Below are 17,634 nucleotides of genomic sequence, written 5' to 3'. Positions count from 1 at the left end.
CGCAATTTTTGGCAGAAATTGTTTAAACAATTTTTTTAAACAAATACAAAAGCTCACCATTTTTTGACCAAAAAAATATTTTTTTAGCTTCTTTGGGTCATTCTAAACAATAAAGGTATATTGTGATTTTTCTCAAAAATTGTAGTCCAGAGAAATAAGGTTTTTCTCGTGACACATCCCCCTCCAGGCCGGAACCAAATTTTTTGAGTAGTATGGACATCTATATTATTAACCTATATGTTTCCTGCAGCCGATTTTGATGATATACATAATTATAAACAAATGAAGATCGAAAAACGGTAAATTATCGCTTTTTTCGTCTATTACCAAAAAGTTAAGCACTTTAAACAAATTTGAGAGTAAGAAACTCATAAATCGTATAAAAAACTTCAATATGGCATTCGATAAATATGTCCAACCTTATTGGTTGCTTAGAAAATTGCAAAATAAATCATAAATATTGAGTTTTTATAAATATTCGTAACTTAGGTAAAAATTAACTTAGAATTTTCTTATTACACGGAATGCCGAGACTTCTTGTACTTAAATTATATTTTAAATTTCAAAGCAATTGGTCAAACAGTTTAAAAAAGTTATTTAATTTATTTTTCCCAAATTCATTTTTTTTTGCAACACTATAAGCCAAAAAATTATGAGGTTACAATAATACTTCGGACAGTTTATGAAAGAAGAACATTTATAATATTACCTTAATTAAAAATAAATGACAAAAAATAATTTTAAACAGTGTAAAATTATTTTGCAAAAACATGTCCATTTTTTGCTTATTTATAAACAATTAGAATAACTTTTTAACCGTTACCCGTAGAAAAATTATTTTTTCATATTTAGAAAGACTGAATTTTTATACACATTTAGAAAGAAAAACAACTGTTCTAGGACATTTAGGGACAAAGTTAGCCCCCCCATTTTTTTAATTCACATGTTTTTGCAAAATTATTTTGCAATATCTATAATTATTTTTTGTCATTTTTTTTAAATTAAATTAAAACTGTAAATTTTCTTCTTTCATAAACTATCCAAAATATTACTGTAACTTCATCATTTTCTGACTTACAGTGTTGCAAAAAAAATTAATTTTGGAAAAAACAAATTTAATAACTTTTAAACTATTTGACCAATTGCTTTGGAATTTAGGGTATAATTTAAGCACCATAAGTCTCAGCATTCCATGTAATAAGAAGGTTCTAAGTTAATTTTTACATAAGTTATGAATATTTATAAAAACTCAAAATTTATTATTTATTTTGCAATTTTCTAAGCAACCAATAAGGATAGACATATTCAGCGAACGCCATATTGAAGTTTTTTATACGGTTTATGAGTTTATTACTCTCAAATTTGTTTAAAATGTCCAATTTTTTAGTAAGAGACGAAAAAAGCGAAAATTTACCGTTTTTTGATCTTCATTTGTTTATAACTATGTATATCATCAAAATCGGCTGCAGGAAACATATAGGTTATTATTATAGATGGCAATATTACTCGAAAAATTTGGTTTCAGCCTGGAGGGGGATGTGTCACCAACACGATATTTTTTTTCCTTATTTCTCTGAACTATTGATAGTTTTCGAGTAATAGACGATTTAAAATCTGAAAAATGCGAAAATACGTATTTTCAAGGCTTAAAACTCATTAAATCAGTATTTTTGAGGTTGCCAAGTACTTGAATTGTAGTTTAAACATTCATTTTCAAGATTCTGAAGAGTGATCGGGTCTAACTTCAATTTTCACCGTTGTTATTTAATTGTTAATTATGCGTGTCTATCCGATTTTTTTGCCGGTGCGGCGTACTCTATTTCAACAATTTCCTATTTTCCTCCGAAAAATATTTTTTTTTAGATTTTTTAGGACATTCTAAATAAAAAAGGTTTCTTGTAATTTTTCTCAAAAGTTAATAGTTTTAAAGATATAAGCGATTTAAAGTCCAAAAATGCAAAAATACGCATTTTCGAATTTTAAATCGCTTATAACTTTAACACTATTAACTTTTGAGAAAAATAACAAGAAACTTTTTTTATTTAGAATGTCCCAAAAAATCTAAAAAAATATTTTTCTGAGGAAAATAGGAAATTGTTGAAATAGAGTGCGCCGCACCGGCAAAAAAATCGGATGGACACGCATAATTAACAATTAAATAACAACGGTGCAAATTGAAGTTAGACCCGATCACTCTTCAGAACTTTGAAAATGAATGTTTAAACTACAATTTAAGTGTTTGGCAACCTCAAAAATACTAATTTAAATATTAGTTTTTAAGCCTTGAAAATGCGTATTTTCGCATTCTTCAGATTTTAAATCGCCTATAACTCGAAAACTATCAATTTTTGAGAAAAATCACAAGATACCTTTCTTGTTTAGAATGGCCCAAAAAACCTAAAAAAATATGTTCTAGAGCAAAAATAGGTGATCTTTTGTATTTGTTTAAAAAAATTGTTTAAACAATTTCTGCCCAAAAATTCCGCCCGGCACCCTTCAGATTTGTTTAAAGGGGACATTTCTGCATAGGAATCCGCAAAGAAGCCAAATCAGAAATTTTTTCAGACGGGAGCGGTCTCACCACATGGACTAAAAGATAAATATAAAAAAGAAAAATACGTCAAAATTAAAATCAGTTATGGAGCACTTTTCTACGCATGTGCAAAAGAAGCTGTTATCAGATAACCGATTTTAATTTTGACGTATTTTTGATCTACAAGTGATATTGCAAGAATAAAGCCAAAAAATAGGGTGCTAGTTTAAATTTTACTTAGATTTTCTCATGAACACCATGTATTAAAACAAAATTTGCAGACAATTTGTTGGTTCACATTGTTATTCCTCACTTGTTACAAGGTCAAATGTTAAGTTCTTCAAGAGTATTCTTGTCTTCTACCGTCATATAAACGCTACTGGTTTTAAATGAATATACTTTCTCTCTAATTAAGTAAAACCGCATGTAACAAGATTATGCATTGTTATTTAAAAAAAAAATATATACATATATATCGGAGGAAGGAGTGCAATGAACGTTAAGGAAACAAAAAACAAAAGAAAGTGCCGGAGTGAGTGAGTGCACGTAATAGAACGCGTCATTATGCGGTCGTTTGTATTTAAATTAATTAAAATTACCAAATCACTTGAAAGTATCGTCGATGATAGGTGTAGGTATAGTAAGGTTTAACGTTCTTAAGTTTGAACCATGGCAAGCTTGAGAAAAATATGGATAATTCAGGAAATCTGTATAATAAGACCGCAGAGAAATCAACGGATAGGTTTCTTACAGGGGCATGATGAACTTTGAAAGTAGTGAAGACAAAGAGCCTAGCCGGGTAGATGATGAAAAATGCCCCCAACTCGATTCGAATTCTATATAGGTCACCGTTTAGAACATATTATAGAGAAACTTATTTTCTGAAATTTTTAACCCCTAGGTGGTCACGTGATCCACCTAGCCTACACTGCGTTCCACGGTCACCTTTCAGTACAGACTCTTATGAAGAACAGTGTTGCCAAGAGATATTAATATTTATATTAAATAAATTTTAAAGTATTTTTATACCTCACTTGGTGTATTAAATTTGTCAGTATGTATGAGAAATCTTGTAAGCTGTCAAAGCAAAGGGAGTTTAGCTCGGTGGTAGCGCGTTCGACCGGAGATCGAGAGGTCCCTGGTTCGAATCCGTGTGTTACTTAAATTTTTTTTTATTTTTAATATTGTTTTAATAAAAATTTTTGGAAAGTAGTAAGTAAAAATTAGTTTAATCTTTAAATATAAATAACCTGTTGAAAGTATATTTATTTCGTTGAAATCATATAATAGAAGTATAACTTCTTACGTGTGTACAAAGTACACGTGTTGAAAAATACATTTTTAAGGCACTCATGTGAATTTGTAGAATTCGCTTCGCTCATTCTGCAAACTTTCACATGCGTGCCTTAAAATTGTACTTTTAACACTTATATCATAAATAACTATTAAATATAATATTAATCACAGGCTAATTATAATTATTGTCCTTTTCATGATCATTTTTCAGTGCGTAACAAATGATAGGAAAAAGGGTAAGTCCGTGATAATACACATTTATGACATTTATTCTAACATGACATTTTAGTTAAATCTGACAGTTGTCACATTTTATTTTCAATTTGGAATAAAAACAAATCAAATGTGTTTCTTGCATTTATAAAATGGTATTTTCTTTGATTTGTATAGTCTTATAAATTATACAGATTACATTTGTAATATTATTATCTAATTTAAAAAAAATATTTTTTTATTATGGCGCCATCTATCGGCATCTAGAATAACTAGAAGAAATGTTATAAAAATGTCACCGACGAAATGTAATCACCGACGCGCCTTTTTTTCTGTCACATACAATTTAATGCGTTAGAAAGAAATCGAAAAACTATGACGCACTGAAAGATGATCATGAGAAATACTGTAATATTCAAATGATATATCTTTAATATCGTATAAATATCTTTCATAGTACCTATCTATGAATTATTTAAAAATAATAAAACCCACAGATTTTCAAATCAAGATGTTTTGGACTTTTGGAATATTCTATTTAGACGGACTTTAAGTTCGATAAAGATGCAGTTGCTCGCAGCTTTAAACGCATTTTGCTCAAAACTGCTTTTTCAAATGCGGTGGACATTGTAACTGAAAAACTACTTGACGGATCTACCTGAAATTTTGCATAGATTTTCTTTAGACATTTCGTGAGGTAACAACGTCGAGATATTTTTCGTTTTGTACTTATTTTTTGTTCAACAATATTAAATATGTTGGTTTTCACAAAATTTTTATCAAAAATTTCGTATTTTTGATTTCTGAGTGATACCAAAAATTCAAAAATCATTAAAAATAAAAAAAACTCGACGTTGTTACCTCGTGAAACTCATAAGCTAATTAAATCTTTTTGAATTTTTTGTTTCGTATGATCTAGTGATGAGTTCTGATGTCCACCGCAAAATCCATTTTTTTTTAGCTGCCTGCCAAAATTTGTCACCAATGGCTTATTTGTCAATATCTTGGATTGAATTTTTTCTTGAATATTCTTTGAATTGTACTTAATATGTTTATTTAATTTAAAAATAAAATAATTCTACCATAGCTTTGAAAAAAATTCACAAAAATGTGCTTGATATGTTGATTTCAAACCATACCCCCCCCCCTTAAATTAAAATTTAAAAGTATAAAATCCGAATATAACTCTTAAGGCTCAATGGCAACTTATTCATTGCTTATAATAAGTACGAGTGTAGATTCAAAAAGTACATCATTCAAAAACACGATCATAATTCATAATAATATCGGTGAACATTAGTATACACGTTCACGTATGCTTCCGCATTATCCGTAGTATTATACACTAACATTGCTGTTAATAAAACTTGTAATTAGAGAAAAAACCGCCTTACGCTATGTAATTTTTATTGTTTGAAGTTTGATAATACCGTGTGTCGTGAATATTATAAGGAAATAAGGTATTGTTGTATTTTTAACAAAAAATCTACAGAAGAAACTGCAGACAAAAAGGTTAATAACGCCACTTTTTAACAAATATTATTTATCTAGGTAGCTGTCTGTACATTCCTAATGTTTCTTGCTAACTTATTTTTTTTAAATAACTGATATGTATATGTATATTGTTTGCGCCCATTTTACAACATTTAAAAAAATGTGAAAACGAATACAGGATCTTTGAAGAATCTAAGGTTCGAAAAGGATTTTCAGAAGTATTTAAACTCAAACTTGCAACACTAACTGGATGGCTTCACGGGATGCTGGTTAAAATAAACTGATATTTTTTATGGTAATTCGATCTGATAATCGACAAAAGAAAACCGTCGTTTTCCCAAGTTTTAATGACACTATTAACAAATTTAACTGCTGCCTGCAAGAAACATTGCAACAATTATTGTGAGAACTACAAAAACACAAATCATTTCGTAAAACCAAGAGATTCAAACCTAAGATTAGTTTACAAAACATCAATGGAAATCCATTAGTGTATAATATGATTCTTCCAAAAGAAGTAGTAATACTAAGAAAAGCTCGGTCATTTCAGTAATAAAAAAAGAAATTTGCACAAAATAACTCACTAACGCCAGGTGCATCTTTAAATACGTAAATTTTCTAAAAAAAAAACTTTCTTGAAAACCTATAATTAATGGGAACGGAGCAAAATGCAAAATTTTGACCCATGTCAAAATGTTCAATGTGTTTTAAATGTATTCATTTTTTTTTCGAATCCTGAGAAAACTAATAAATATTATTAAAAAATTTAAACGCAGAATGAAAGATTACATTATCGCCGAGGGCCGAGAGTCCCTGAAAACTTCCATGTTTATTTTAATAAGTTACAAGGGTGAAAATAAAAGACAAAATTTAGTGGAATTTTTAATTGCAAATATTTCAATCAAAAGAAACTTTTTATTTATTCTAAGGAACTTTTGGCCCTCGGCAATAATGTAGTCTTTCATTCTGCGTTTAAATTTTTCAAAAATACTTATTAGTTTTTTCAGGATTCGAAAAAAAAATGAATACAATTAAAACACATTGAAAATTTTGACATGCGTCAAAATTTTACATTTTGCTACGATCCCCTTAATAATTCAATGATTTTCGAAAAAGATGTACGGATACCAGGAATTTATAACCACATACAAAACATTGTTACAGTATGCACCAAAATAAAGAACATTGAAAACTGAAGCTTTGTTACACATGAAAAATTAAATAACAAAAATTCATAATAATGTGAATTTTAGGTTTTTCTGTCACGAAACATGTGTTCAATGGGGAACAAAAACACCAGAAGAATGGAAAATAGGATCCATAAAAAGAGAGATTGGACAATATGCGATTACGAGGACGTTAAGATATGACCAAAATGGATTATACGCAAAAGTTATAAAAGAAATTGAAGACGCAATAAAAACGAAATTTCATGTTAATAGTACGAACGAAGACGGAAAACAGACATTTATACTTTTAGAAAAAAAAAAAGACGGACATTCATACCTTCTGGAAATTATAGAAATTCGATTACCATTACATCGGTTAATGAAGTCTCGTTCCTAACTAGTAAAAACTTTTTTTGACAAAAATTATTCTTTATTCAACAAAATAATCCAACCATACCAACGATTTTCTAATTTTTCGATGTCATCCTTGTAAACGATTTATTTTTGCCTTCACAATAGGCTTCAGTTTCGGCGATTACTTCCTCATCGGAGCGATATATCCAGCTAGAGTATTTTTTTAGATCCGAAAGAAAGAGGTAGTCGCTAGGGGCCAGGTCTGGACTATATGGTGGTTCTGGAAGCTATTCAAAATTACCTTCGTGCATTTTTGAGGCCAAATGAGGCCTATTCTTTACGATTTTGGGCCTTGAAATGCTCCAATAAACCAATATAGTAGTCAATAATTGATGGATTCGACCGTTACTTGATGGAAGTTCATTTTATCTAATAATAAAACACTGAAAACGTTTGTTTTCTATACTTCCACAGAATTTATTATGTGACTACAGCTGTTTCGGCAGAGTGCCTTTCTCAAGTGATATAGTTTACAATGTGTTTGCCTTTTTAAGTCTTCAACTGAAGAGGTTGAGGAGTGGGGAGCTGTTTGTCTCGAGTTGGTCATTCAGAATTATATCTGTATTTTTCAGTTTATTAATTTCCATAGATTCTAAAAAAGATAGCTTAAGGCCTTTATTTTGAATATGCAGAATTTGAAACTCTTCATTGAAAGAATGATTATGATCTAGAAGGTGAAGTGCGTATGTAGAAGTGTCTGTTTTTCTATTGTTGAATGCTCTTTTGTGTTCTGCTATCCGTTTGTCAAAAGTTCTGCTAGTATGACCGATGTACGTTTTCGGACAGTCACCACACGTTAGTTTGTACACACCACTCTGTAGTTGCTTTCTCTTTCGGCTTTTATTGTTCATAATATATTTGCTTAAGTTGTTGTTAGTTCTGAAAGCTGGTGTTATTCATTTCTTTTTTTTTATGTATCTGGATATTTTTGTTGTTATCTTGCCAGTATATGTGAGAGAGCAGAAGGTACTGGGTTCTTTCTGTGGTGGTGGATACACTAATTTCAGGGCTTTCTTATGGAGTTTTTGGTTTAAAATTTTGTTAACTGTTTGTTCGTTATAGCCGTTGTTTACTGCTATTTGTTTAATGATGTTTAATTCTATCTCGAAGTTATTTTTTGTCATGGGAATTTCTGTCAGTCTATGTATCATGCTATGGTAGGCTGCTAATTTGTGTTGTGTAGGATGGGATGATGAATTGTGTATAGTTGTGTCAGTATGGGTAGGTTTATGATATACGGAGAACTCATGTTTGTTGTGTAGTCTGGAAATCGTTACATCTAGAAAGTTTATGGAGTTATGCTGTTCTGTTTCTATTGTAAACTCAATATTATTATGAAGTGAAAATAACTTCGAGATAGAATTAAACATTAAACAAATAGCAGTAAACAACGGCTATAACGAACAAACAGTTAACAAAATTTTAAACCAAAAACTCCATAAGAAAGCCCTGAAATTAGTGTATCCACCACCACAGAAAGAACCCAGTACCTTCTGCTCTCTCACATATACTGGCAAGATAACAACAAAAATAGCCAGATACATAAAAAAGAAAGGAATAACACCAGCTTTCAGAACTAACAACAACTTAAGCAAATATATTAAGAACAATAAAAGCCGAAAGAGAAAGCAACTACAGAGTGGTGTGTACAAACTAACGTGTGGTCACTGTCCGAAAACGTACATCGGTCAAACTGGCAGAACTTTTGACAAATGGATAGCAGAACACAAAAGGGCATTCAACAATAGAAAAACGGACACTTCTACATACGCACTTCACCTTCTAGATCATAATCATTCTTTCAATGAAGAGTTTCAAATTCTGCATATTCAAAATAAAGGCCTTAAGCTATCTTTTTTAGAATCTATGGAAATTAATAAACTGAAAAATACAGATATAATTCTGAATGACCAACTCGAGACAAACAGCTCCCCACTCTTCCCCCCAACCTCTTCAGTTGAAGACTTAAAAAGGCAAACACATTGTAAACTATATCACTTGAGAAAGGAACTCTGCCGAAACAGCTGTAGTCACTTAGTTATAATAAATTCTGTGGAAGTATAGAAAACAAACGTTTTCAGTGTTTTATTATTAGAATATAGTAGTCGCTGTTGATTGTTTCTCCATGTTTCAAATAATCAATGAATTAATTCCTTGTGGGTCCCCAAATACAGAAGGCGGTTTGTTGCGTTTTTAGTCGCTTTGGACATCTTTCTCCAGATGCTATCCACTTAAGTGATTGATCCCTGTTTCCTTCGTTGTTTCATGCCGATGAAAAAACTTCGACTTATTCCGATTAAATACGTTGAAACAGCCCGAGACTCATCAATTCCTTGTTGTTTTTGCTCTTGTGTGAGAAATCACAGCACCCATTTGGTAAAAAGATTTCTCATACCGAAATGTTCGTGTATAATAGTGAAAACGCTGCCTTTTGACAATTATAGAGTGTTAGCTATCGTTTGCAATTTGATTTTGCGGTTTTCCATAATAATGTTCAGCATTTCTTCGATGTTTTCGGGAATACCTGCAGCATTTAGCCTTCCAGAATGCTCAGCATCATTGGTGTCGGGACGACCGCGTTTGAATTCATTAAACCATTCTTAAAATCCCGTGGAATGATAGGGTCGCAATTTTACAAAACATACCCGCTGTCAGCACAAGCTCCGCCTTCTATGCATACGTCATCAATACCTTGTTGAATTGTAACTATTCGTATTACCCGCTATCAACACATTTTGTAAATATACCCGATCCAAACACACTTCGGTTGATTAGGACATTTTCCAAACAATATTCGATTTACCTAAGTGCTGAGAGACAGAGAATGAATTTCGGAAGGAATAATAATGCAGTTATGGTTTGGTAAAATTTTTATTCTTTAACCTGCGTTACAACATGCAGTAAAATTATCAGCATTATCAGAACATGTTTCAATCTTCATACACTGTTCATGATACATCTTCATCGTGCAGTTTGAAATATGTTCTTAAATATAATTCAGACATTTTTCATACGTAGGTACCTATTTAGAATTTAGATGAAACGATGGCAACCAAGACACTGACGACCACACTCAAGACTACTGCATAATATTAAAAGGTTGATGGATTCGACCGTTACTTGATGGAAGTTGATTTTATCTAACAATAAAACACTGAAAACGTATGTTTTCTATACTTCCACAAAATTTATTACAACTATGTGACTACAGCTGTTTCGGCAGAGTGCCTTTCTCAAGTGATTTAGATTACTATGGGTTTGCCTTTTTAAAGTCTTTAACTGAAGAGGTTGAGGAGTGGGGAGCTGTTTGTCTCGAGTTGGTCATTCAGAATTATATCTGTATTTTTCAATTTATTAATTTCCATAGATTCTAATAAAGATAGCTTTAGGCCTTTATTTTAAATATGCAGAATTTGAAACTGTTCATTAAAAGAATGATTATGATTTAGAAGGTGAAGTGCGTATGTAAAAGTGTCTGGTTTTCTATTGTTGAAAGCCCTTTTGTGTTCTGCTATCCGTTTGTCAAAGGTTCTGCCAGTTTGACCGATGTAAGTTTTCGGACAGTCACCACAAGTTAGTTTGTAAACACCACTCTGTAGTTGTTCTCTCTTTCGGCTCTTATTGTTCTTAATATATTTGCTTAAGTTGTTGTTAGTTCTGAAAGCTGGTGTTATTCCTTTTTTTATGTATCTGGCTGTTTTTGTTGTTATCTTGCCAGTATATGTGATAGAGCAAAAGGTACTGGGTTCTTTCTGTGGTGGCGGATAGACTAATTTCAGGGCTTTCTTATGGAGTTTTTGGTTTAAAATTTTGTTAATTGTTTGTTCGTTATAGCCATTAGAAACGTCAGTAGAAAATACGTTTGATCGTTTGAACTAAATACATAGAAAACTTGTAATTTTACAAAATGGCACTAAACAACACTTATAGTGTTTTCTTTTATTTTCCATAGTAAACCTTCTTTCCTTTCCTTCAAAAACTGTATCAAACTCTAATCTCAACAAACTGGTATATATTATTACAATGACATACGATAAATGTTATTAGAATATAAATATTTTACCTTATTCCGCGACGATGAGCTGGCCAAATACCCAAGTAGGTGAAGGCCAATAAACTAAAGAATAAGAAGAAGAATATACCTAAATATAACTATAAATATAAATATAACCATAAAGTTCAACTATGTGACGTCACGGGTCGTTTGAACTATTTTAAAACACAGCAGATTTTAAATTTGTATAATCTTGGAAATCTTATTTTTAAACAAAACTGAACATTATTATGTAATAAAAAAATGTGCAAGTTCCCTATTGATTGGTATAATAATTGCAAGTCCTACAAAACTCAAAATATCCATTGACTGCATGAAAGAAACTTGATTTATAATAATAATATACGAGAAAGTGCAATTTTTGCATGCTACAAATTCTAAAACACACCAATTTATATTGTCTTCACAATTTTTACATTTCCGTATGAATAAAAAAACCATTTTTCACTGCAATTCTATTATTCCGTTCCTATTTCTTTGTTAACTGGAAGAATCATTGAAGCGTAAAGCCATGTTCACACACGCGAACACGGAGCAAGCAGACTCGCGTCTGCAAGTACCACCATCGAGAGAGAAGGAGTACTTCTTGGAAATCCCTCGCGACTTTAAAAAAATAGTGATAATAGTATCGTTCAGAAGCGAGGTTCTCACATTAGCTAATTGTTCGTGTTTTAATTTTATACAGGATTTAAGACGTAGTTAAGTTCATTAAAAAGAAAGAACCAAAATATAGAAGATATATTGCTGTCACATGTGGTACAGAAAATCTAGTTATCAGTGATAAATAATGTATTTGTTTTTGTGATTTGTACGATGTGGTTTGTAAAGTGGCATAATGTGGTTGTTGATTCTATTAACTTATATCGTAAGTATTTATTACATATCTTTTTTATTATTTTATTGATTTTACAATATATTTCTTGATTCTTGATAATACAGAATATCCAAAAAAAAAAAGTTATTTAGCAAAAATGTAGGCAATGGTATTTTCAGGGATTAGAAGGGTGATTAATAGCTAAGTGGTAAACGCAACATACATTTTTTAAAATAGAACACCCTGTATATTTTCTCATATTTAGATTCCTCTCGTAATACCATGTCTTACAATATGGGGTTTGACACTAGTATACAGGATATTTAACCATTTTTATTTCGATATCGCTATGTATACCGGGTGGTGAATTGAAAAACGGGTCATATGAAACTCAATGTAAAATTCTAAACTGTTGAATTCCTGCTTCCCTAATTATTCTACATCAAAAAACATGAGAAACTATTTGTAGAGGATTGAAATCTTTATTGAAAACCATTTTTAAAATTGTTCTACGAATTAAACACATTCCAAAATTTTGTAAAATATAATAAATTTTATTAAAGTATTTGCCAAATTTAGGCCACACACAGTGCAAGAATGTGTATAAGGTTGCGTTCGGTCACCATGAAATTATTATATTAACAATATTTTGAACTGTCAGTATTATTATTTTATCATTTATTGTTTAAAAAACAATAAAGTTGAAAAGATGTACACAGTTGAGGAGAAAGTAGTAATAAATAATAAAGATGTTTTATTCAGTCAACATTGTCCGTACTGTCATAAATAGTAACGTGTGGCCTTACTTTTACGCACTTACTTACTATGGCAAATGTATTATACAGGGTGTCCCGAAAAGAATGGTCATAAATTATACCACACATTCTGGGGTCAAAAATAGTTCGATTGAACCTAACTTACCTTAGTACAAATGTGCTCATAAAAAAAGTTACAGCCCTTTGAAGTTACAAAATGAAAATCGATTTTTTTCAATATATCGAAAACTCTCAAAGATTTTTTTATTGAAAACGGGCACGTATAATTCTTATGACAGGTCCACCTTAAAACCAAATTATAGTGAAATTTGTCCACCCCATAAAAAATTTATGGGGATTTTGTTCCCTTGAACCCCCCCAAACTTTTGTGTACGTTTCAATTAATTCATTATTGTGGTACCATTAGTTGAAAACAACGTTTTTAAAACTGTTTTGCCTCTTAGTATTTTTTCGATAAGCCAGTTTTTATCGAGATGCGGCTACTTTTTTACTATATTTACATAAAAAATTTATGGGGGTTTTGTTCCTTTAAACCCCCCAAATGTTTGTGTACGTTCCAATTAAACTATTATTGTGGTACAATTAGTTAAACACAGTGTTTTTAAAACTTTTTTGTCTCTTAGTCTTTTTTTGATAAGTCAACTGTTATCGAGATGTGGCTTCTTTTTCAAAATATACCAAAAAATTTAAGTTATAAATAAATTTTCAGATTATTAACAGGTGTCTATAATCATACTTAACCATATACAAATAGGTGGTGGATTCGACAAATATTCAAAATATCTCAATAAAAACTGGCTTATCAAAAAAGTACTAAGAGGCAAAAAAGTTTTAAAAACATTGTGTTTAACTAATGGTGCCACAATAATAATTTAATTGGAACGTACATAAAAGTTTGGGGGGGTTTAAAGGAACAAAACCCCCATAAAATTTTTATGGGGTACACAAATTTCACTATAATTTTTTTATAAGAGGTTGCTACGATAAACATTCCTCATGTCCATTTTCAATAAAAAACCTCTAGGAGTTTTCGATATATTAAAAAAAATCTATTTTCATTTTGTAACTTTAAAGGGCTGTAACTTTTTTTGTGAGCGCTATTGTATATAGGTAAGTGAGGTTTAATCAACCTATTTTTGACCCCAGAATCTGTGGTATAATTTATGACCAATCTTTTCGGGACACCCTGTATTTTTCAAAATTTTGGAATGTGTTTAAATCGTAGAACAATTTTAACTTTTGTTTTTAATACATATTTTAATCCTCTACAAATGGTTTCTCATGATTTTTCATGTAAAATAATTAGGGAAGCAGGAGTTCAACAATTTAGAATTTTACATTGAGTTTCCTATGGCCCGTTTTCCAATTCACCACCCGGTATAAAGAAGTCATACACAAATAATTATTGATTTTACATAAGGTAAACAAAATGTTCTAGTTTTTAAATTTAACAGAATCTTTAACGCTTCGTATAAAGGGTGAATTAAAAAAAAGAGTGTGTACTTTGTACGCACGTAAGAAGTTATACTTCTATTATTATGATTTCAACGAGATAAATATATTTTAAACAGTTTAATTGCATTTTTATTTAAATATTAAACTAACTTTAATACTTAAAATAATTCCAAAACTTAAAAATAACGTTAATAGTTACTTCATTGTTTATGAACTGTATCCTTCCGCAGTTGCTTTTCCCTTGATGTATCGAATGAATTATGAATAATTACTAAATCGGTAAAGTTTTGATTTATTTTATATGAATATAATTACATAATATAATACGGAATTTCACTTTTTGACATAATTTTAATTAATAATAACGTAAATTTTGTACAATATTTTTAATAATTAAAGTAAATAAATTTTAAGTTCACTCAAATAAATAATTACTGCCATGGACCACTTAAATTATTTAATCTCGGTTAATTTGATTAATAATCGCGGCAGGTAAAGCAAAATTCTTCTTTCAGTACAATAAAAGTGTTACTTTCCTGCCGCAGAAGGGCAAATGAGTACAATGATGAATGACTTTAGTGACGGTCGGCGACAAAACTAAAACACATTATTTGTTTACCCATAGCCGCCATATTGGATAATTTTTGACGTGTCATTTGAACACCCAATCAGAGCAAACGTATAACGCATCTGCGTCCAGCACCAACATTTTTGATGAAATTGCGCACATTTACATTCATTCCTTATCGCGTCTAAAGAAGTATAACTTCAACAAAATTACGATTTTCACATTTCTTAACATTTTGTAAATCAATATTATTAAAAGCTTCTCGTATTATATTTTTCATATCATCTGGCGTTGTTGGAGGCTTCTTGTACACATAGTTTTTTATAATATAAACTCTCATGAAAAAAATCAATTTTTGACAATTCCGTTGATCGCGGTGGCCAAAGAGTTGGTCCTCCTCTACCTACCTATCCACACCACAGGAAATATATTATTTAGATTTAGATGATTGTGAATAAGAGCAGTGTGATGAACTGGAGCACCCTCAATTGTTTACTTTATACAGGGTGTTTCATTAATAATTGTCCATATAGTAACTGGAGAAACCTTAGCACAAAATACGAAGATTTAACCTAAAACACTTAAATAAAATGTGGTTGCTTACTGAGTTACAGGGTGTTTTATCTAAAAATTTAAAAATTATTTTTGCTCAGCATTTTAAAACTATTCGACGTATCCTTTTCATGCTTGGCAGAAAGTGCGACTACTATACGCCCTACTAAATTATGATAAACAAACGTTTCTAGCTACTACCAGAGGCGTACGACAGGGGATGGTGAATGGTTGACCCTTCTCAAATTCTACACCACTGGTGGAATTACTATTTTAGTGCCATTTTTAGATTCTCCAGTACTTTCTACGTAAATAATATACTCCTCATTGGTAACCATAAAGTCATTAGTTTTCGAGATATTTGAAGTTAAATATGAAACGGCACAGTTATTTTGATTAATTTATGATATGATTCATATTATGATTAAAATTTAAAAATTATTTGTACCCATTATTTTAAAACTATTTGGCGTATCCTTATCATACTTGGCAGAAAGTGTAGTTATTGTACACCCCACTAAATTAAGATAAATAAACGTTTCCAGCTACTACCAGAGGCGTACGACAGGGATAGTGGCTGGTTAACCCTTCCCAAGTTTTGCGCCACTGACGAAATTGCTATATTAGTGTAATTTTTTGATTCTTCAATACTTTTTATGTAAATAATATACTCTTTATTCGTAACGATAAAATGATTAGTTTTCGAGATATTTGAAATTAAAAATGAAGCAGCACAATACATTAATCAAAATAACCGTGTCGTTTCATTTTTAACTTCAAAGATCTCGAAAACTAATGACTATCGTTACGAATGAAGAGTATGCTATTTTCATAGAAAGTATTGGAGAATCCAAAAATTGAACTAAAATGGCAATTCCGCCAGTGGCGTAGAATTTGGAAAGGGTCAACCATTCACTTTCCCCCTGGTAATAGACAGAAACGTTTGTTGAACATAATTTAGTAGTTTGTACAGTACCTATACTTTCTGTCAAGTATGAAAAGGATACGTCAAATAGTTTTAAAATGCTGAACAAAAATAGTTTTTAAATTTTTAGATAAAACACCCTGTAACTCAGTAAGGAACCACATTTTATTTATGTGTTTTAGGTTAAATCTTCGTATTTTGTGCTAAGGTTTCTCCAGTTACTATATGGACAATTATTAATGAAATGTATATGAAATGAACACCTATTTATTTATTCCTCTTTCATATACAGTGTGTTTATTTAATAGCGATTTCGAAATAAAAATGGACATAACCCGTTAAATACCCTGTATAGAAGTGGCAAACCTAATAATTGTAAGAACAGGTATTATGAGAAGAATCAAAATATAAGAAAATAATATGTAGGGTGTCCTATTTCAAAAATTGTATCTTTTCTAAATAACTTCGTTGTATTCTATTGAAAATACTTTTAAATCACCCTGTATATTTTAAATAATGAATAACTATATGATGAATTTTGAATAATTTATAAAGAGGCCCCTGTTTGAGGTCTTTATTTTCATTCAAACATGTGGTAGCTTTATTACGTATTTTAATTTTTATTGTTATATATTTATTTAATAGCTATGATTATTGCATTATTTATACGGTTGAGACGTATATATGTATTGGACCAAAACCAATATGCAACACAATCTTATTTTTCTGAATTAGAAGTTAACTAGTACAAATTAAACGGATACGATTAAGCTTATTTGATACTATACAGTGTTTCCAATTAATCCACAATACTTTTATTAACTACAATAATTATACAACAAACAAAACGAAAAAGTAATGTCTGGCGCAAATTAGTTGGACTAAATATTTAGTCGGCGTTACCACTATGGTGGAGTCACCCTTACGATTTAAAACGGCATCAATTCTCTTTGAAAATCTCATCATTACAGCTGTTTTATTGATTTCGAAAAGGCCTTTGACAAAATTCAGCATGAACCACTAAGACAAGTTCTAATAAACAAAAATATAGACAGCCGAGATATTCGAGTTATATGCAACCTATATTGGAATCAAACAGCAAATGTGAAGGTTGAGGGTAGGCTAACAGAAGAAATTCAAATCCGTCGAGGAGTCCGACAGGGCTGTATCTTATCGCCACTTGTATTTCATCTGTATAGTGAAACCATCTGTCAACAAGCACTCGCGGAACAAGGTCTGATAATAAATGGTGAGACGATCAACAATATAAGCTATGCTGACGATACGGTTCTCCTATCGGGAACGCTAGTAGAACTACAACATCTCATTCAAAGTCTCAATATATGCTGTAGCAGTTACGGCTTTAAAATT

At 30.7% G+C, this 17,634-nt stretch overlaps 2 protein-coding genes across 2 annotated transcripts in view; one reads left to right on the top strand and one right to left on the bottom strand.

Annotated features, from left to right (window-relative positions):
• The window catches only part of LOC126879221 (nuclear cap-binding protein subunit 1), an 84,567-nt gene that overhangs the window by 22,063 nt on the left and 44,870 nt on the right, over positions 1–17,634 (bottom strand). The gene's annotated exons all lie outside the window — the stretch shown is intronic.
• LOC126879220 (uncharacterized) overlaps positions 11,813–17,634 on the top strand; it is a 31,070-nt gene continuing 25,248 nt past the window's right edge. Inside the window, exon 1 of the mRNA XM_050642277.1 lies at positions 11,813–12,038. Within this exon, the coding sequence (XP_050498234.1) occupies positions 12,009–12,038 (30 nt within the window). The 5' untranslated portion in view covers positions 11,813–12,008. The remainder of the gene's footprint in view (positions 12,039–17,634) is intronic.

This window comes from Diabrotica virgifera, chromosome 1 (genome assembly GCF_917563875.1).
Source record: "Diabrotica virgifera virgifera chromosome 1, PGI_DIABVI_V3a".
Lineage (NCBI taxonomy): Eukaryota > Metazoa > Arthropoda > Insecta > Coleoptera > Chrysomelidae > Diabrotica > Diabrotica virgifera.
Note: the sequence above shows the minus strand (reverse complement) of the source record. Positions and strands in the feature narration are given on the sequence as shown.